The sequence below is a fragment of the Aptenodytes patagonicus genome, chromosome 23 (genome assembly GCF_965638725.1).
Source record: "Aptenodytes patagonicus chromosome 23, bAptPat1.pri.cur, whole genome shotgun sequence".
NCBI classification, from domain to species: domain Eukaryota; kingdom Metazoa; phylum Chordata; class Aves; order Sphenisciformes; family Spheniscidae; genus Aptenodytes; species Aptenodytes patagonicus.
Genome location: NC_134971.1, coordinates 1,819,447 through 1,839,948, shown reverse-complemented (window position 1 = coordinate 1,839,948; position 20,502 = coordinate 1,819,447). Strand labels below are relative to the sequence as shown.

The following is a 20,502-nucleotide window of genomic DNA, read 5'->3' as shown; positions in this document are numbered from 1 at the left end:
CCTCTCTGCCTCCCTCAAGTCATGATTGAAGGGACTGTGCTGACACACAGGGGGACTATTGGTGAAGGAATTGTTGCTCCTCTTCAACCTTTCCAGAAATTCTGTTACTTAGGCCACTAATTAGGAGATTTAATGATAACTTTGCAGCTGGTAGAGCAGAGGGAGCACTGACTGAATGAGGCGTAACCAAGGATGTCCTTCCTTCTGTCATTTCTAAGACTCCAAAAAGTTTTGCCTTCCTGTGTCCCAAAGGTGGTTTCTAGCTTTCATTCTCTTGAAAACATGCGCATCACTTAAATGCACAGAAGGAGCTGAGCCCTTAGAAAAAGTAAGGGAAAATTTTGAAGCTGGACATTGTTGCCTGGGCTCAGATCTCTTGCCTAGCCCTTTTGGCTCTATTTACAGTAAGTTTCCTGGTTGTGTGATTTCCTCCTATTCTTTGCATCTACTGTGGCACAGACATGCATAAAAAAGATGTAAGGTAGAGCACAGATGCTGAATTCTGGGGTGATGAAAAGTTCAATGCTTTACACAGAGCCTTTTTTCTCATTTCTAGCTGTAACAGAAAGCACCTGAGAATGGAATGAAAGACATTAATAACCCCAGCCTTTGCCACTGCCTTCCCAGCATGCAGCAACTCTCGAAAGTGTAGAAGAGGTCCATTGGTATATTTATATAGTGTCGTGTGGCAAAAATAAGAAAGAAGAGAAAAAAAAAAAAGAGGTATGAATTTATATTAGATCTCAATTAGCTCAAAGCCATTTTACCAGCACCCCACTGTTTGCTAGAGGTGCTTGGCTGAGTAGAAAGTAAGCTGATGACTATTCTAAATGCCCTTCATTGGGCTGGTCTGGTTTTCCGTGGCAGTGCTGCGGGGGAATTCAATCACAACTTCATTGTGTTCCCAGTTGATAAAAAGTGCAGGGCTCAGAAGAGGGTCTTGGACAGGCCAAGAGGGGCTGTAATAAGCCCCTTGCCATTACTCAAGAGATCAAGGGATACTTTAATGTCCCCTCCTTCTGAAAGCCTCTTGGCTAGGCAAGACATACAGCCATACATGCAAATGTTAGCCAGAACTAGAACACACAGTACTCGCAAGCTCTGGTTTTAATTGAATCTTGTCTGGGTTGTCTTTGTTTACTGCTGCATCCCAGTCTTTTGAGATGGAATACTAGCATTTATCAGTCTAGCCTGCTAAAATCTGGTGAGAGTAAAACTGGCGTGGACCTTGCACTATTGTTATCCTTTGCGGAGCTCCACTGGTTCTGATTAATTGCTTCCAGTTTACTTACGAAGATAAATGCTGTGTCGGAATGGTTGTTGGCTAAAGAAATGCGCTCAGACACCTTATCAGAAAATCCTACTACTTATGTCCTTTTTTTTTTAATGATGGCAGGCAGTGCTCCTTCATTCTGTGTATGGCTATATACTTGATGTCTAACCCCCACAGTCCATATGTCTGTTTCCCTTACTCTAAGGAATGTTGCCATTGGCACATACAAACAGGTTTTCATTTCTGAAGCAGCGCGTGTTTCTTAAAAACCCAGGTGTGTTTGGCAGCTAAAACTAATGCCTCTGTGGTCTGGAGGTAAAATTAGCTGCTGTGGGAGAAGGGTTTTCATGTACTACAGCATGAAAACATGGGGGGTGACAGACGAAGCATTTGCAATAAAGCTGCTGAGAAGTACTCTGGCTACATGGGGTAGAGGAATAGCTCTATTGAGATGATTGTTTTCTGCAAGCTAATGGCTGCAGTTTCGAAATAAAACATATTCATTTTGAATTTCTTGAAATTCATACTTGACCTGGACTTCTTAGGCCACAGAGCTGCTGCTATATAGCTGCTATAATGCTGCTATAGCATTAAGCTATAGCTGGAGGAAAGCCAGAATCCCATTATATTTTCTGCCTAATGGGTCATAATTTATGCTATGAAGAAGGCAGTGATGTTGCTGGGCGGAAAAGGGCATTGGGTATACTGGGATGTGCATCGTGGAAGGCTGATTGTAAATGAACGTGAAAATGGGGAGATATGCTTTCCTTGCTCACTTGTTTAGTACCCATGTAATTCAAATCAGAAAATAAGTAGTCATACTGGACTATACAAAATACAGGCCAGCAATCTGGTTAGCTTTCATCTTGGCTGTCTAACTTGATTTGCTGTGATTGTTGATTCTCCCCTTACTGTACTAAAACAGGATTGTTTTAATAAATTCAGCATCTTTGACTTTCTGCTTTCAGTTTCTGGTGACACTTCCAAAATGTTATGTTCTTCCTCCTTTGTCAATTAAATGCTAATCAGTTTCACTTTCATAAACAAAGGAGGAAAAAATACGGGGTTTTTTCAGCAGTGGGACTCCAAATGTAGGCTCTTAAGCTGTGCTTAGGTATTGAGGTAGGAGACTTGCCCTACTTCTTAGAGAGCTGCTTAGAGAGGTTGGTTATTCTTGAAAGCTCAACTTTTAATTTAGGTATCTAAATACAGAGTCAAAAACTGAACTTTGGACTTCTGTTGTCAATGTTGGCCTTTTTTTTTTTTACTTTCTGAGTGAAGGTGAGGTGGCTTTTACAGCAGCAATTATTGGAGCCTCTGAACTTTAACAGACATTTAACTGTTCAGGAGGTCTAAATGTTCCTTAATAAATTTTTCTCATTTGAGTGAGACTAAGGATTCTTGGTTCTGTAAACTTAATTTCTAAACAGGAGCTATCACTCACATGCTGAAGACAAGATCATAAAAGACAGTTTAACTGATAATTTGAAAACACTGTAAAAAGGTCCCGTTATTAAAAAGTGTCTGTCTTTTGCTGATGCCCCCAGCTTCTGGAGTGTTCATACTGGAAACTACTGTAATGTCATTCTGGAGTATTTGCATCGCTGCACATTGCTGCAGCTGCTGCCCAAAGACATTAATTGAATTTGTAATATTGTTTATGCTCAAATCTAGTTCCATTGTAATGCAGAAGGATAAATGTTTTAGGTAGTACTGCAAAGCAGAAATCTGGTCTGGAGGAACTCAGACATCTAGATTTGAGACGTTTAAGATCTCTTTGTAGTACTTTTGCACTTATTTCATACAGTAGAGACCTTTCCAGGAAGAGCACCCCAGAATATGATTCCAAATGTAAAATTCAGATGTTGGAAAGATTTGTAGAAAAACAACAACAAAAATGAGAAGTAGATGAAAAAAATGAGAATAGCCTATAGAAGTAGGCTATTTAGTCCTCACTGCACTGAATCTAATAAACCTTTAGCCTTTTATTATATTTGGCTCTTTGTACTTGCAGTTCTGTTTGGGATTGAATTATATTGAAGTAGTATAGTTGAGAGAAATTAGATTACCCAGAAATAAAACAGGCTGAATGCAGGAGCTAGAAGGGCAACGTGTACTTCACTGAAAAGTACAAGGAAGGTGAGAGACTACCCTCAAACAAGACATGTGAGTTAAATAAAGATGTCCAAAGGGAGGTTGAAAATGCCTAAGAATCACTTTTATTTATTTCAGCAACAGTATCCTCAAATATTCTTTCTGGAATTATTATCTAACTTGGATTATTTTTAAATGATTCCTTTGAGGCTGTGCTGGATTCAGTTGTAGGGAGCACAGAAGGTACAGTATCTTTTACTGACTCCAGGCTCCCCCCATTCCAGACAAGCATGTAATAGGTGCTTCACTCAGGTCCATGGAACATCTGTTCCATCTCTGCTGCCAAAACATCTTCAGTCTCTTATTTAAAAATAAAATCAAATAAACAAAAGAAATCAAGAAAACAACAGCTAAAAAATGCTAACATAAAAGCCAAAGCACTGATGATATTTCATGAGAAGACAGTAGAAGAGACCAAAGTATTGCTAATATTTTAATCTCTGCAGTAGGGGAGAGAGTTAGGTGAAATGTGCCTGGATGAACTTGGAAGCAAGTCTCAGCCAGGACTCTGAAGGCAGACATCGCAAACTGTCAACAGTCCTTGTCAGTATATACTGGAGGAAACTTCCTTCCTAATCCAGGTATGCGCTGTCTGCCATAAACATCTCCAATTTGCTGGCTGTTTGGACTGGGTTTCTGACAGGAAGATCAGACTAGGAGATCAAGGAAGATCAAGGACCTGGAGTATGCCAGTGACTCCCACTCTGCATTTGTGATGGTTGGTGACTGGGGCTTGTATGAATATGGTATTATATAGAGCAACAAGAAGTCTCCAAAGCAAAGATAACTTGTATCTGCTGCAAGGATAGGCCTTTGAGCAAGTTCCAGTTTGAATTCAGAGGAGTCCTTACAGGCAGCTTGATGTTCTGGTGTGCACACCAAGCGTGAGTATTGCAGTGTGGTAGAGATTTGAATGTAAATCAGGCCTTTCTGTATCATTCCATGTGGTTTTATAAAGGGCTGGAAGCAACTCTGAATGTTAGCAACTTCTTTTGTGTCCTCAGGGGTCCATGGCACTGTACATTCAGATAAATACTGATAAAGAGCAATGCTTGTGAAGCCAAGAACGCTCCACCCTATGCTCTTCCATTGGATGAGTAAAGGAGCCATGGGAATTGGAAGGCTGGCAAAGCTTTTTTGCTGAAGACCACTCCTATTGTCTAATCATCTTCTGTGTGCTCATTTCTTTTCCAGTCTCTCTACAAGTGGACATTGTTCCGAGCCAGGGGGAGATCAGCGTTGGAGAATCTAAGTTCTTCTTATGTCAAGGTGAGTGATGGCTTATGGCATGAGTTGTCTCATCTGGGTTTGCTGGGAAGGTCAATCAATGTATTAATTCTGGGATAAAAGCTCCAGTGCCTAGTCTAGCTGCAAGATCTCTTGCTCTTTCTTTCTCATATGCCCTTATGGCTTATAAGACTGAATAGCAAAGGCAACACATGCTGTTTACTGGAAACAGTAAATGCGTTCTCCCTTGAGAGCTGGCAACAGAAAGCAGCTCCAGCAGACACATTTTAAAATGAAAAAACAGGTACTGAAGTATTGTCTCTAAGCTTGAGCAATAGCCGCAACAATGGCACCTTGCATCATTCCACAGCTCTTTGATCTTTTGAATTTAGAATTAAGCCTGTTGTTTTTCCAAATTATTTCTCTAATCAACTGCTAACAGCAGTAATGGGAGTGATAGGCAACTTGAGAGTTCTTACCTCTGCAACTAAGGATTTTAATGCTGCTGAAAACCTGCATTTCTTGTGACACAATTTACTGTTTGTTCAGGCCACCAACTGCCCCAGACTGTTCTCCTGTACAATGTGGTGCAGTACTGACACAATCCATGTGCCTCAAAGCGGGTCCTACAATTTTATGGCATTTTCCAGATTAGCATCCACGTGTCCTCTTCAGAGGTTCTCCTGAAAGCAGCTGGCCTGGTTTCTAATGGGAGGAATTAGTATGTTGAAGCACTGACATGATAGCATCCTAAAGCATGACACAGAGGAAATAGGTGCTATAGTGAGCTTTGGGAGCAAAATGCCATCAGAGGACCACACTTCCTCAGGAGCATACTGACTGAGAAAAGTAATGAGGTCGTTTGATCCAGGAGTGCTTAACTGCAGAGTAATTTGTTAATGCCAGTTCTTAAAAAGTGAAAGTATACTCTGAGCAAGTGCTGTTGTGATGATATTTGCATTCAGAAAACTGTGGGATCAATTAAAGCCCCTCCAGTAATAGGAGTTTGTTCCAAATAACAAAGCCACACTGAGGAATGCAGAGATGTGAGCTGCAAGAAAGAGAGAGCCTGGAACCACTTAATAACAATTCTGATTTACACAGGATGCAGCAGGAGGTTTAAGCTGATCAATGCCAGAACTGCTGCTACAGCAATGTTACCATTTTGGTATGCAAAGTAGCCCAACCTGCAAATAAGGGTATTTATTGAAAACATGATGGAGCTGAAGCAGGAAGAGATTTTTATTTCTCGGGCTGATCTGCCTAGTGGAGGTACTGGGACATGGGATCCCAGGATGCATAGAAGGCCATTCTGGGCTAAAATGAGTGTACCCTTTTAGATTATAAAACCAACCTAATATCGTTTTTGCAGGACAGCAGCTGACCATTCACAGTGCTGTGAGAGAGAATTTTCTTTGCTTGCTTCTCAGGTACCAGAAGCCCTTCCCCTGGGTCAGTCTTCCGTGTAGTGCTACTGGTTGTATTTAATTCCCTCTGTGCAGATTTGTTGGGAACTCATTTCATTTTGCTCTGTTTTCTTTTATTGTCCCTAGTGGCAGGGGAGGCCAAATACAAAGACATTTCCTGGTTTTCCCCTAATGGTGAGAAGCTGACGCCGAACCAACAGCGCATCTCAGTGGTGCGAAATGATGACTTCTCCTCCACCCTCACCATCTACAACGCCAACATTGATGATGCTGGCATCTATAAATGTGTTGTCAGTAGCGTGGAGGAGGGAGACTCTGAGGCCACCGTCAATGTGAAAATTTTCCGTAAGAGAGCAGCTCCGAGGCTATTTTCTGGTCTACCTTGCACATGTATGAGGCAAGATTAGGGAGGCAACCGTTTTACCTTCCTAGAAAAGGCTATTTTTAAATGGGAAGAAGGAGGGCGAAAAGAAAGGGGATATTAAGAAGATGCAGATTTTTCCTTTCTTGGTTTTGAGGGGAAAGTGGGAACGAGGACCTTGGCCTGTCAGGGCGTTACCAGCATGTCTACTGCTTAAATTCTTCTGAAAGACAGGAGAGCAAGGGGTAGAAGGAGAAGATTCTAGCGCATCGTAAATGTCTGGGAGGAGTAAGCAGAGAGAGCAGCTTTTGTGGATGACAGACATGCTATGAGATAAGACTGTCTTCAGTAAAGAGGATCACACATTCAGAAGGGTTATAATAAGCTATCAGCATGTTGTCCAGCAGAGCTGTGATAGCAGCTCCTCCTCTTCCTGCTGGGAAGCTGAGCAGTTCCAAGTTCACACTTTCTCTTTGCAGTGTGGACAAATCGGTGAGCTACGTATAGTATTGATTTGACCCACTGATATGCCTGGGAGACAGGGCTGAAAAATGGGGTTCCTCTGTTGCAGTACAGTGTATTGAGTCAGACACACCTTTATCCTCCCCTTGGGAACATGAGGACTTCTAGAGAACATGTCCTCTGGGGTTTCTTTTGCTTTCCTCAGGCTTGAGTCAGGAGCACAGCTTGAGGTGTGCTGAGAAAGCTGCAGTGACTTTCTCCTTCCATTGTTTTCAGAAAAGCTGATGTTCAAGAATGCTCCCACTCCTCAGGAATTCAAGGAAGGGGATGATGCTGTGATTGTGTGTGATGTGGTCAGCTCACTGCCTCCTACCATCATCTGGAAGCACAAAGGCAGGGATGTTATCCTAAAAAAAGATGGTAAGGCGCAAGAGGTGTTTTGGTGCTTGTCTGTTCAGGGGTCAAATGTCCATTTCCCATCAGGGCTCAAATCAGGCTCATACAAGGGGTTCAGGAGAACAAAATGGTGGTGGTCGCAAGGGAGGAGAGAAGCAATTTGTACCTAACGCTAGGTCTTAGGATGTGAATTTAGTTATTCAAGGTGCTGTGGTTTGGCAATGGCAGGACAATAATGTTCCCACAGAAATGGCCATCAGAGTTTGACACTGGAATAGGCCAAGGAATGCTAGAAAAAACTTTCAGATAAAAGAAATGCCATAAGACAGAAAAGCTGCATGTTGTTACACTCTCCAGTCTTCCTAAGGAAAAGGGGCTAAAAGATCCTTGCGAGAACCTTTCCCTTTCTTTCAAAATGCTGCAGACTGTCATGCTCAGAGGGGACTCCAGAGCCCTGACTCCAGTTAAGCATTCATGCCTCAGCTGTGTTTCTCACGTCTGCTTGTTGCAGGCCCAAGGGAACTGTAGTAAGACTTGAACTCTGCCACCCTTGGGCAAGAGGGGCAAGTTTCAAATTGCTTGTTGTCTGATACTAATTAAATGTAAATATGTTTTTGTGTGTATATTTATCTGTTTAACTCTCTGTGTGTACTTACGGTATAAAGTACGAGAGCAGTTTGCCTGCTACCCACACCTGGTTTCTTTCTTGGCAATGTCAGATCCAGTCACAGCAGCATCTCCATTAAATGATGGGAAGGGAAATCTTATTACACTAAGCCTTGTCTTAACCCAGAAAGGGCAAGGAGAGGAGAAGAACCTGTTACCTGCAGTGAGCTTTCCTGAGGATCTTTGGATGAACCTTCCTTTTGTCTTTTCTAGTTCGATTTATAGTCCTGTCCAACAACTACCTGCAGATCCGGGGAATCAAGAAAACAGATGAAGGGACATACCGCTGTGAGGGCCGGATCTTGGCTCGTGGGGAGATCAACTTCAAAGATATTCAGGTCATCGTAAATGGTGAGCAGCTTAGAGTAAGGCTGGTATGGGGGCAGGGTATGTAGCACCTGCACTCCAGGCTGCTGATAGAAATGTTACTTTAGATTCACATGATTTACCATCAGCTTACTAATCTTTCTCTGCTGTGTCAAATAGAAATGTCCATGAAATTGACTGAGTGTTTACCAGATGTTTACAGGAAATTATCATGTCAAAAGGAACCTTAAGTGTCTCATGACTTAGAGCGAGGTATTGATCTTGTTGGGACTCACAAGTGGTTTTGTCCACAATACTGATTTTCTGTGCGTCTCCCCACCCCCTGCCCTTCCCTGTGCTGACTGCTTTGGAGAGCTCATGCATCAAACCTGTTGATTGAAACCAGCACGTGATGGCTTAAGGGTTTGAATTACTAGTGACATCTGTGTGTATTGCAGAGATTTACAGTGAGCCTTCCAGGGCTCACTGTTGTTCACATCTTCTGTCCTTTCTAACTTGAATGTGGATTTCTTCTCTTCTAGTACCTCCTTCTGTGCGTGCCAGGCAGAGCACTATGAATGCCACTGCCAACCTCAGCCAGTCTGTCACCTTAGCGTGTGATGCTGATGGCTTTCCTGAGCCAACCATGACGTGGACAAAGTAAGATGCTGTGTGCAATGTCCTGATTGTGTGTGAGCATGGATGTTTTCACCAAGGCCTGGAAAACCAGGCTGGAGGGAAAGCAACATTTTAACTGGAATAAGATTAATTCATTTTTCTCACAAGAGAAAGAATGGCCTCATAACAGTATTGCAGTTAGCTTCTGTTGTGGGTTAACCCTGGTAGGCAGCTAAGCATCACACAGCCACTCACTACGTGCTCCCTGAGTGGGATGGGGAAGAGAATCAGAAGGGTAAAATCCAAAAACTTGTGCGTTGAGGTAAAGGCAGTTTAATAGGTAAAGCAAAAGCCACGCACGCAAGCAAAGCAAAATAAGGAATTCATTCACTACTTCCCATTGGCAGGCAGGTGTTTAGCCAGGTCAGCTGTCCCAGCTGTGTCCCCTCCCAACTTCTTGTGCACCCCCAGCCTACTCGCTGGCAGGGCAGTGTGAGAAACAGAAAACCCTTTGACATCGTGTGTATGCTCTTCAGCAATAGCTAAAACATTGTGTTATCAATACTGTTTTGGTTACAAACCCAAAACGTAGCATCATATAAGCTACTATGAAGAAAATTAACTCTATCCTAGCCAAAACCAGTACAGCTTCCTGGAAAAACAAGCATAACAGTAAAAATAGCAAATTTTTACTGTCCCATTGCATCCTTTGTCAAGCTTCAAATAGAGATGAAGCTTCATGCTGACCAGACCTGTCCTATGGGCAGTTTATTATCATCTGTTGCACTGGTGGGGAAACTTAGGCAAAGTGGATGCTGTAACTTATATTTGTCATGCCAGGAGATCCGCATCTAAAGTCTTTCTCTTCATTTCATCAGGTCTAAATTTCACTGTCAGGCAGTGATGCAGACTTCAGGTATACTGTTCTTGAAATTGTGTAGCCTTTGGTGAAGGTTATGAGGACAAGTTGTAATGTTGAAAAAGCTGATGACAACTTGGAATACTGCCTTGATATGCAAGGACAGAAGCCACTTTCAGTGGTGTTTATAGCTCTTGCTATAGGCTATGATGTGTGTCAGGAGGTGAAAGATTCAGCTGCCAGGAGCCCTAAGGCAGGAGGGATTAGGAATAGATCAAAATGTAAGCTTTGTAGCCAGTAGGGAAAGGAAAAGGTGGTGGTCCCTGTCAACCTGAGGAGTTTCAGTTTGGTAACACAGTTCCAGCATTAACAACAAGCCTAAAACAAATAGCCTTTGATTGCTTCTCCTCCCCAACATAGCCAGTGTGCTTTGTGCCCTGCAGGGATGGAGAGCCAATAGAACAGGCCGATGACGAAAAGAAATACAGTTTTAACTATGATGGGTCTGAGCTCATCATCAAGAAGGTGGATAAGAGTGACGAGGCAGAATACATTTGCATCGCTGAGAACAAGGCTGGCGAGCAGGATGCCACCATTCATCTCAAAGTCTTTGGTAAATATGCTCTTACCGTCCTCCCTTTCCAATCCAGTTGGCTATGGGTAGCTCACACAGCAAGCTGGAAGTAATCTACTTATCCCAGTTAATGCCTGATGTGGCTTATCCAGAGCTGCTTCTTTCCCAAGTAATGCTGTGGACCTCTGCCATCATGCTAGGCAAAGCATATTCTGTGTAATTGTCTGAAACAGATGCCAACTCCATTCTGCTTCCTCTCTGATAAAAGAAATTCGGTCCTGTGCAGGGGGTGGTGTGAGATTCACATGCTACTTGAAATATCTTCCAGGCCCAGAGGGCTGAATCCTAATCTAACCAAAGCTGCTATTAAAAGGGCTTTACAACTTCAGTGGGACTTGCTATAAGCTGGACAGGGAGATGAACTCCACCCCACCACTGTGTGAATGACCTCAACTCAGGAATGAATCAGCAGCTTTCCTACCTTCCATGAATCTGGGAGTGTTAAGGAATATAATTCTCTCTGTCCCATCCCTCTGCAGCCACTTGACAAAGCTGCTTACCAAGAGGCTAATTTGGGGCAGAGAAAGTAGATAGCGAGGTAGAAGACTTAACTGATAATCCCAGGGACTGATCATTTGTACACTGTTAAATGGGTTCTACTTCAGATATACCCTCATCTAGTCCTCTCTTACAAGCCTCAGCTGTAAGCATGTGTAGAAAGTCTTCTAGTTCTGCAAGGAGGTACCCTCTTCTCAAATGTCACTCTGCTCCCTTCCCGATATGGCAGTAAACTTGTGCCAATTCAAAAGCCTTTTTTCCCCAATGTTGCTTGTTTCAAACATTGCTGTTGGCAGGCGAGCTTCATTCTGAGCACCAACTGAATGAAGATTGCTTTTTCTTTTCAGCAAAACCCAAAATCACCTATGTGGAGAATAAAACAGCCATGGAGCTGGAGGATCAGATTACACTGACCTGTGAGGCATCTGGGGACCCAATTCCTTCCATCACTTGGAGAACTTCCACCCGGAACATCAGCAATGAAGAGAAGGTATAACCCTTCCCAAAACCATGGTCTCATTTGCTGGGATCAGTGCAGCTTGTATCTGCCTGCCTCTGCTGATTCAGAATGCATGATAGCCGCACGCAGATGCACATGGAGATCATGGTGATTCCCCTCTCTGTAGTGAGAACACGTGCAGTCCTGCACAGACTATCTGCTAAAGGGTCAGCTCTACAGCTGAGGTAATGCCATAGGTGTCCTTTTGTACAAAGAGCCATCTCAGTTTATAACAACTGATGATACGCTTTTTAATTCCTGCTGGTATCACTCTGAGTTGAATTAACTTGAAAAGCAGTAGGCCCTGGACCCTTTTCAGAGGAGTTTCCAAGGGGAGCTACAGTTGCAGGAAGTTTGTGAAAGAGTTTTTCCCTTCTGTTTCCAAGCTGAGAGGTGGGAATGAGCACCCTGATTCCAGTGTTGTGTATGCTGTCATCATGATGATGATATGATCTGGGAAGGTGGCAGGTGGAGAGGTGTGGGGTATTATCTCTCAAAAGTGCAGTGGACCAAAATGAGCCTGTTAATTCCTTCTTGCCCTTCTGTATTGTATTCTAATACTGCATGTACCTGAAGCACAAAAGCCTGTCTGCCTTTGTGTTCACCTGTTTTGTTGATCAAGTCAATACCATTTTGTTCTTAAAAGGCAAAAATAATTAGCAGTTTTTCTTCTAAAAAAGGGTGCTGTTTGGTTTTTTTTGTTGGCCACAATTCCCCTTAACTAGACAAGATTAGGATGTGCTGTATTACTGTAGATATTTCATAATAGTTGCATAAGGTGATCGGTAGGCATAGTTTAGAGCCAAAGAAAGCCTAGACAAAAGTTGGAGTAAGGAGTTGCTGCTTATTAATAATCTTCTAATAACAGGATGCTTTGAGGCTCAGCTAACTTGGGCGTACCAGGGGTTCCGACTCAATATGAAGGCAGCAGTCGATAGACTATGAAAATCTTAAAGCGGCAGAAGTATCTGCTGTCAGTCATCCACACAGCTGCCATTCTGCACTATAGCTTCCTAAATGAACTTTATTAATTGCCTTCATGATGTTAGCTCTTCACCATGTTGTTAATGTGTAACTTGTTAATCAGGGTGCCAAAGTTTTCCAGCCTTAATTCTTTCTTAACATCTTTTGGATTTGAGGGCTAGTGTAAATTGCTGCAATGTTTAGAGAGATATTTCCATTGCCTTCAAAAGCTGTTGGCTTGGGCTCTCACTACAGCATGACTGGGAGACCTGTTTTGGCAGGATAAGGTTATTCATGGTCTTGTCTCTGTTGAGGAGAGTGGTAGGAGGAGCTAAGTGCTCTAGTGCTTCTAGCACTAGAGTTTGGATCACAGCCATAGAAAAGAGCTTTGACAGGGAGAAGAATATAAAAACTGAAATAACGCTAAATCAAGTAGAAGTCAGTAGAAGAGCCTGTTTGCAGAGAGTCCCATCGTGTCCAGCCCAATTAAACTAACAAGATCTCAGTGGCAAAACTGCTAACCATTTTTGAGACTCTCATATATCCTGTTTGATGCTGTTAAGTTGGTGATCAATATTAAGGAAAATGTTAATACTCTGATAGTTTCTTATATAGATGGGGGGAAAATCAAAGGTTTGAGGTACTACCATGTGTCTCATGTACTAGTTCAAACCTTCAGGGCAAAGATTTTTTTTTTTTATATACCATGCACTTTCTAGGCAGGATTTTCTTGTGTGTGTGTTTTGTTTTGCTTTTTATTTTTTCGCATTCTCGATCTTGTGCTGTAAGTTTAGGTTAATGGTACAGATGTCCAGAAAATCCTCAGGTCAAAATAGCTCTGATAAACATTTTATTACACGTGCAACCAAATGCATGTATTCAGTTTACTGTCCACTTACTGCCTCTGGGATAGCACAGGGAAACGGATGTTTTTTGATATGGGACAAACAATACTACTTTTAAAATTATCAAACGCTACTTTTGAATATGCTTTAGATACTTGGATGCATCTGTCTTGCTTTGTATGATGTTTACTTTTGTAATCACAATTCAGTCCAGATTTTTAAAGGTCTAGAGGTGCCTTAACTCCCATGAACATTTGGTACTTCAGACAAACCTATCCAAACCCCCAAACAAACAAAACCCTCTCTGGGTTAGAGGTTTTTCCCCCCCCTCAGTCTTTGTCCAAGAACAGAGACAGTCTGATGTGTGGACAAGGGTCAGGAGGTGCTATAGCCCAAACACCTGGGTTGACAATGTCACAACTATTTCAACATTCCCACGCTTCCCTGAGAGACCTGTTGATATCCTAGTATGCATAGCAAAAGATTCTCCTCTCTATGGCTATGCCTACATAACGTGGCACCCTTGGATGAACAATCTTTTGCTTTGAGGATGGTCTGCAAAGGTAAGTGGTTGTGGCTGTGCTCTAGCAAAATCAGATGATTGCCAACTGTACACCAACACAGATGAGCAGACCAGACTTCCAGATACTGGCATGGTGGAAGCTTCCTCTTACTAGTAAGCTGGCAGCTTGCATTCTTCTGCCCTGCAGAGTGTGCAAGTAAAATAAAAAATTAAAAAAAAAAAAAAAAATTTGCTTATATGCAGTTTACTTTGGTTGTGAATGTAGGAAAATGCTACTTAGCAGAAACTTTTGCCCTGTCAGTCTGAGATTCCTGTCTATCACTACTGCAGAACATAGTAAGAACAGGCCTGGAAAGTCATCAACATGATGATTTGAAATGGTTTGGCTTTCTCTTTCCTCAAGTACTTATTGCTGTGCCATTGTAGGGAGGAGGAATGCTTTCTCTTTGAATGATACCAGATGTGAAGCTGATCAAGCCAGTATGCCATATTCCTCATCACCTTCAGTATATTTCATGCCCTTTTAAGAGACATGTTTCTTCTATTGCTCTAGCAGAATACTAGCTGTGATTTGGTAAATATAGTTTTGATCTGTTGTGTATTGGTGTATAAAAGTTTTACAATTTTAGTGCAGACATGAGTGTGTTTCCTGTCAGATTTTTGGATGAGGCAGTCGCTAATTACTCTTACACACACTTTCATGAAACAGTTGTGGAGGCAGTCCTGAGTTTCGTACCCAGCAGTATAGCTCAGTCTGTGAGGAAGGGGAGAGGTAACAGGTGATGCTTACATGCAGGCGTTTTAACATCTTGCCAGAGCTGGTGGTAGGTATATCTGTGGCACAGGATCTCACTCAGTACTGCTGTCTGGCCTCCCATGCTAGCTATAAAGACCTGCATCATGTTACCATTTTCTCTATGGCAAGTCAAAAATAAAGTGAACGTTTTCTCACCGGAATGAAGGAATCAAAGAACAGAGGAAGAGATCAGCTCTGGTATTTTTCCTCCTTTATCCTAATTACAGTTTAATCTGTATGGTTTTATGGGGCCTTTTCCACCAAGACTGTCCCACAAGGTTCCCTGCTCCTAAAGTAGAAAAATGCAGAAGTCTGACTTCTGAATGGATCAGAGTTTGAGAGGCCCCTTTAGTAGGTGACTGCTTGTCTAAATAACAGATGTCTTTTTGCTCACCCCTCTGACAGGTGAATTACATCGCCACGTTGTGCTACCCTGAGAACAGTCCAATGCATCCTTCCACTTATTTTCTGGGTTACTGTTACTGACCAGTAGCCTGTATCAACTCTATGTTGTTGGCAGCTAAAGCAAATAGATAAGTTGTTAAAAATTTAGAAATCTTTAGATGAAAACAACTTGACTGAATTCCAGCAAGGTAAGGAGTGCCCCTTTGCTAGGACATAAACATTGGGTTGCCAGTGTTGCAGCAGCATGCTAGGGCACAATAACCAGAAGATGAGAGGAACTCATTGCCTTGCACAGCTCACACTAGGTCAAATTTAGCAGTGAAGTAATTAAAAAACTAAAAAAAAAAAAAAAAAATAAATTGAGTGAAGTAGAGAAGAGCCAAATACTCTGCTGATGCAAATCAGCATTGTTGCAATACCTTCAGCAAAGTGCTTCTAGATGTGATGCAGCAGATCTAACATTTCAAAATTTAACTTAAGTTTCATTTCCTGATTTTTTTTCTTTTAAGTGGACAATACACCTTGAATACAATTCCCTGTCTTAAAATTGTGTTGTACTTCATATTTCATGAGATGTACATGGGAATATCTTTGGATTTAATGATCCAGGGAGTAAACTACATTGGCAGTTCCCAGGAACTCCCTTGTAACTGAAGATGCTCCCATTTAACAACTTGCTTCCAAAGAGAAGGGAAGATGCTAGCATGCATGAGGCTTTTGGTTCCCCCTCTATCCCCTGCATGGTGCTGAGTAGAGCTTGTGTATCTCTTTGTCTTGGTGAGAGAGAGTTAGTATGAAACTCTGCAGGATGGACAATGTGGTTCTGCCTTTTTTCCCCACACCCACGAGTGCCATTACAAAGAAACAGCAAACTCTAGGAGTGTGGGAACAGGCTTTTTTTCCTCCTTCATTTTCCTTTAGCTTTACAGGTACTGAACACCAAAGGCTAAAAAGCTGGTTTTGGGGTGTTTTGTTGTTTTTTGGGTTTTTGGGTTTTTTTTGTTTTGTTTTTGTTTTGTTTTTTTAAATCCCTCTGTGCTGACACCATAGAGACCCAGTGAATAGGATTGAAAGGCAACTTGCATGGGTATGAGCAAGGCAGTTCCCTGGCTAGCCTGGCTTGCCTAGATACAGAGAATGACTGGTACATCAAAAAGGGATTATGCTGAGTTATTATGGTTGCCTGTTCAGCTTTCAAGAAACTTGTGCACAACAGGATATATATATATATATAGAAGTGGTCAGATGATGGGAGTGTCCTAGCCCATGCAGGTGTTGGTGAGCTTCTCTTCAGGTGGCTTCACCTCAGGCCTCTAGTTACAAGCAAATAACTTGCTTTTATCAAAGACATTCTAAAATGAGGCTGTCTGTACCATATGTTAATACAAGTCTCACAATGTTCACTAGAAGCACTGTGGAAACTATAGTATGTTTTTTATTCTCATTTCCTAAGCTTACATCTCCATTTCTGTAATGTCATTCTTGTATATGCTGTTATATCCACACGTCAGCAATGCTTGTGCCTCACATTCAATAATGCCATCGTGGCTCTGATATTAGCAGGTGATTTTTGACTCCTGAACTGAAATGGATCAAGTTGCAATTGAAATAGAGACCAGAATTAAAATATTTGAAAGATAAATTATAGGGGGAAAACAGAACCCAGCAACTTTGATCTTTCTGAACCACAGTGAATATGGTCCACACTGTTGGTGGCTTTCTCAGAGTGGGAAATGTATGTTTATTGGGAAGGTTTGTGCATGTTTCACGGATGCCTGTTGTTTGGTTGTCCCAAGCCCAGTAAGGATTGGGTGCACACATCCTTAAGCATAATGAGCTGGACATTATCAACTGGAGGTACAAGGTTCTGCCCTGCTGTCTGCTGTCCAGGAGGGGTCATACTGTTTCAATGCTCTGCAGCTCAAGGTCTCCTACTCCTGGCACAGTATGCATGTAAAAATGTGTACAAATGCATGATTACATTAATGATATGAGTATTAATGTTAATCAGTGTGTGCGGGTGGCTAACAAACCAGTATTAGAAAACCAGTTCCGTAACTATCTTCGCAATTTAGTGACCTAGGTAATCTGAATCACTTCCCCAGTATGCTGGGAACAGGTTTCTAGAAATGGTGAGATGCGACAAGAGAAATAGTCACTTGATATGTAAAAACAGAAGCAGTCTTTAGGTATCATTAGCCTTTGCTTAATCATTTTAAGAACAATTTACAGGATATTAAATTTTGAATGCAAATCTAAATTGAGGTTATATTGGGAAATGGAAATTGTGATCACCCCACACACATGAGATACACAACTTGGAGCCTGCATGTGCACAGAACACAGTATGGTGCATACACTATGATACCTAAAAGCAACCTTTGATAAACTTTTATTGCTTTTTTTCTGTTGTTGTTGTGTTCTATATCTGTTTTCTCCAGGCTTCGTGGACCCGGCCCGAGAAACAAGAGGTATAAGATTACCAGACCTTTAGCAAACTTCTTAGTCTTTTTGGTTTTGGTTTTTTTTAAGCATTACAGATTAACAAATCTCTAGTCCAGTAACCACGCCAACTAAACCAGCATTAATAATATGAACAAGTTAAATATCAATACATAAAAGAAACAGCTTATAGAGTTAGAAGTTGCTTGGCATGTAGTAATGCATTTTTGGTTGAGCAAACTGGCTGTGTTGGGAGTGAGTAATTCTGGTTGTCACTTTAAAAAAAAAAAAAAAAGGACGATTAAAAATAAAAGCAAATGTAAAATCTGACAAATATTGCTTTCACCATTTTCTTCTATGCTACCAGTGTGAATCATATCTCTCTTCTAGAGTTTTAAGAACTAGAAACAGCGTGTATTCTGGGAAAGTATTTTTTTTTTCCAAAGATATCCTCTTCTGCTCCAGCCAACTCATCTGTTTGCTCATGGTACTCCTTAAGTTTGACCTTCTCTTAAAGGACAACTGCATCATGTTCCATTTCAAAATCAATGCAGATAAATCTTTCACAAGTTCTATTTCTCCAGAAAATGCTCCAAATTGTGAAATTATTATTCGCCTTTGATTTGCAAAGGTCAGTGAGGGGGTGTGGGATAATGCAATAACTCCGTTTGGTGCAAATGTGGTTTGTTGCTGTTTTATTTCACATTCAATGCTGTATTTTAAAAACAATAATAATAACCTACCCTTACATGCACCTGATTTGTAGCATTCTTGCTTCAAAATGGACCAGAAAATATGTTTCCAAGCAAATAATAGAGGTCAGGTAGAGAAGAAAATTAGCTATCAGAACTGGGTGACTCGTATTTGTATTTTTAGGATCAACTTTGTGAAGGCTCTGGGTATCCTGAATTCTTTTTTATTTCTAAGCTGTCTTAAACCATAGAGACTGGTGTGACCTAAACAAGGTGAACCTCTAACTTAAGCACCACCTGCCTTTGTTTCATATGGGGCTGAGAAGATACTGTCCATTCTACTTTAAAATAATGTGTTGGAATATATGAATTGTGGCAAGTGAAGGCATCAGATGTTCAGACCAGCTTGCGTTGAAGAATTTGGAATTTGAGTAGTTGCATCTTTTCAGGCCTCATGTTAATTCCTATTAGAGTTGTTTCTGTCTCCCCTCCCCGCCCCCCATGTTTTCACTGTGCTCTTTGTCTCAAGCTTTTTATTAATATGAGCACTAATACTATTAAGCTTGCTGTCTCTAAATTTCTTACTGTGTCTGTGTCTTAAAATATCCAAGTGGGGTTCTATGAGGATATTGTTGAAGCTTATTGTTGCAGCTTGTGTAGACATATCTTTAAAATAGCTAGCATGGAGTCTTTTAGCAGTGTATTCCAGCGGCAGGGAGTTCAGTTCTCAGGAAGCTGAGTGAATACTTGGCATTAAGTGTTTCACTCTTACTAATGTATTAGCTAGTTTAAAGTAAGGAAGTCTCTATGACCTTCAGTCATAGCAGCATATATGGGTGTTAAATCTTGCTTTCCTTGCTTTGGAGGCACAACTGCAGTTGGCTGCTTCTTCCTCTAAACCACAGTCAGCTGTACTTACTATGCACAGTCCAAAATGTCTCAGTTCACCATTCTGGTCCTGCATATACTGGAGAATTGTTGAAAGTCATATTAGCAGTATGTGCTAACAAACCCCACCACCACATTATCACCAACAGATGCTAAAAAAAACTCAGTTACAAGCAAAATTACACCTCATTTACACCACAAACTGGTGATGCCTTTCTGATAACTGGGAATTAGTGCAACCTTACAAATATTAAGAGCTGCAGATGAGTTCTGGTTAGTGCCGTACAAGTACAGAGCTAGGAGAGACCACTCATCTTCCTTCACTGGAATTTGTAGCTATGGTCAGGATTTCCAGGTGCTGTTTTGTAATGATGTCCACCATGTGGAAAGCGGGTGAGGAGAAGATATGACTGTGTGGAATTAAGCCATGGGTACTTGTTTGTGAAAGGACTGAAAAATCCGAAAGGTGGAGGGAAGGGGGGTAAATGTATTTCCAACTTGTCTCTCCTCTTCCCCTTTGGCACTGAGGTATTGAAATCTAGGCCAGCTTTGTACATAGTGGCAATGTGCCATGTGGCATTGTCAGAATTTGGAGGAAAACACTTGCATGTATCTCAGGATAAGTTGTAGTAATTGGCAATACAGAGAACCATCATACCCTTTTCTGTAGAGTGGCGGTTGCTATGGCATGAGTTTATTGCCTGTGTCCCTTAAGTTGTCTCCCCATTACCATGAAGCATTTTGTTATCCAAAATCCTTGAAATCAAAGAGGCTAGGTAAAGGGATTACAAGTGTCTTCATCTGGCTCACGAGTTTCTACCTATCCTATGTCTCTAATAGCCAGGAATTGTTAGCATCTGATGGTCTGAAATATGAATAAAGAAAACTAGTAACATGCTTTCTTGGGTAGACATTTTTCTTTTTGGGGTACTTTTCCTGATCTTTCTTTTTCTTTACTTGTGCCTTTTGCATTAAGAAACAGAGCTTCATCTTCAGAATCAGTTGCATTACTTGTAAAGTTATCATTTTACCATGACTGCCTAGCACCCTGTTTGTATTAGATCTTGACAAAGTAGGGAAAAGGCAGGTGACACTGGGTGTAAAATTACCTTTGCTGTAATGATCACGTGCTGGTATTTTGCCATGTCTATACTCTTGCCTGCTGATGGGGTCATAGAGACGAGTATTTAGAATATTCACCCAATTCATGAGCTAAAAGAAGCTGGGAGCCTCTGCAGATCTGGAGTCTTGACGTTTATGGATCCTAGCGCAATAGTTTCAGAAGTGAGCTGGGTTTTGTAGTCAAATCACAAGTCAGACAGAAGGATAACAATATAGTCAGCCAGTGAAAAGAAAGATAAAAGCAGAATTTGGTTGTGTAAGATAACACAATGGACTAATGTTGTGTTAAGGGATCCTTCCCTGGTTCTAGGAAATGATGCACACACCACCACGTGTACATGAAATAAAGAACTGTTCCCAGCAACACAAGGGACCAAGCACAGGAGAGGGAGTAGAGTTTGTAGCTTGTGGCATTGGTCAGGCATCGCAGTAGACCTGCGTGCAGG

General features: G+C 41.6%; 1 protein-coding gene across 7 annotated transcripts in view; it reads left to right on the top strand.

The window, feature by feature from the left end:
• NCAM1 (neural cell adhesion molecule 1) overlaps positions 1–20,502 on the top strand; it is a 150,517-nt gene that overhangs the window by 84,170 nt on the left and 45,845 nt on the right. For 4 of the 7 annotated variants that reach the window (XM_076358654.1, XM_076358651.1, XM_076358657.1 and 1 more), the window contains exons 2-9: positions 4,622–4,696; positions 6,208–6,426; positions 7,181–7,324; positions 8,180–8,317; positions 8,815–8,932; positions 10,193–10,362; positions 11,229–11,371; positions 17,354–17,383. In XM_076358654.1, the coding sequence (XP_076214769.1) occupies positions 4,622–4,696; positions 6,208–6,426; positions 7,181–7,324; positions 8,180–8,317; positions 8,815–8,932; positions 10,193–10,362; positions 11,229–11,371; positions 17,354–17,383 (1,037 nt within the window). The remainder of the gene's footprint in view (positions 1–4,621; positions 4,697–6,207; positions 6,427–7,180; positions 7,325–8,179; positions 8,318–8,814; positions 8,933–10,192; positions 10,363–11,228; positions 11,372–17,353; positions 17,384–20,502) is intronic. The other 3 variants (XM_076358658.1, XM_076358652.1, XM_076358656.1) reach the window with 1 other exon arrangement.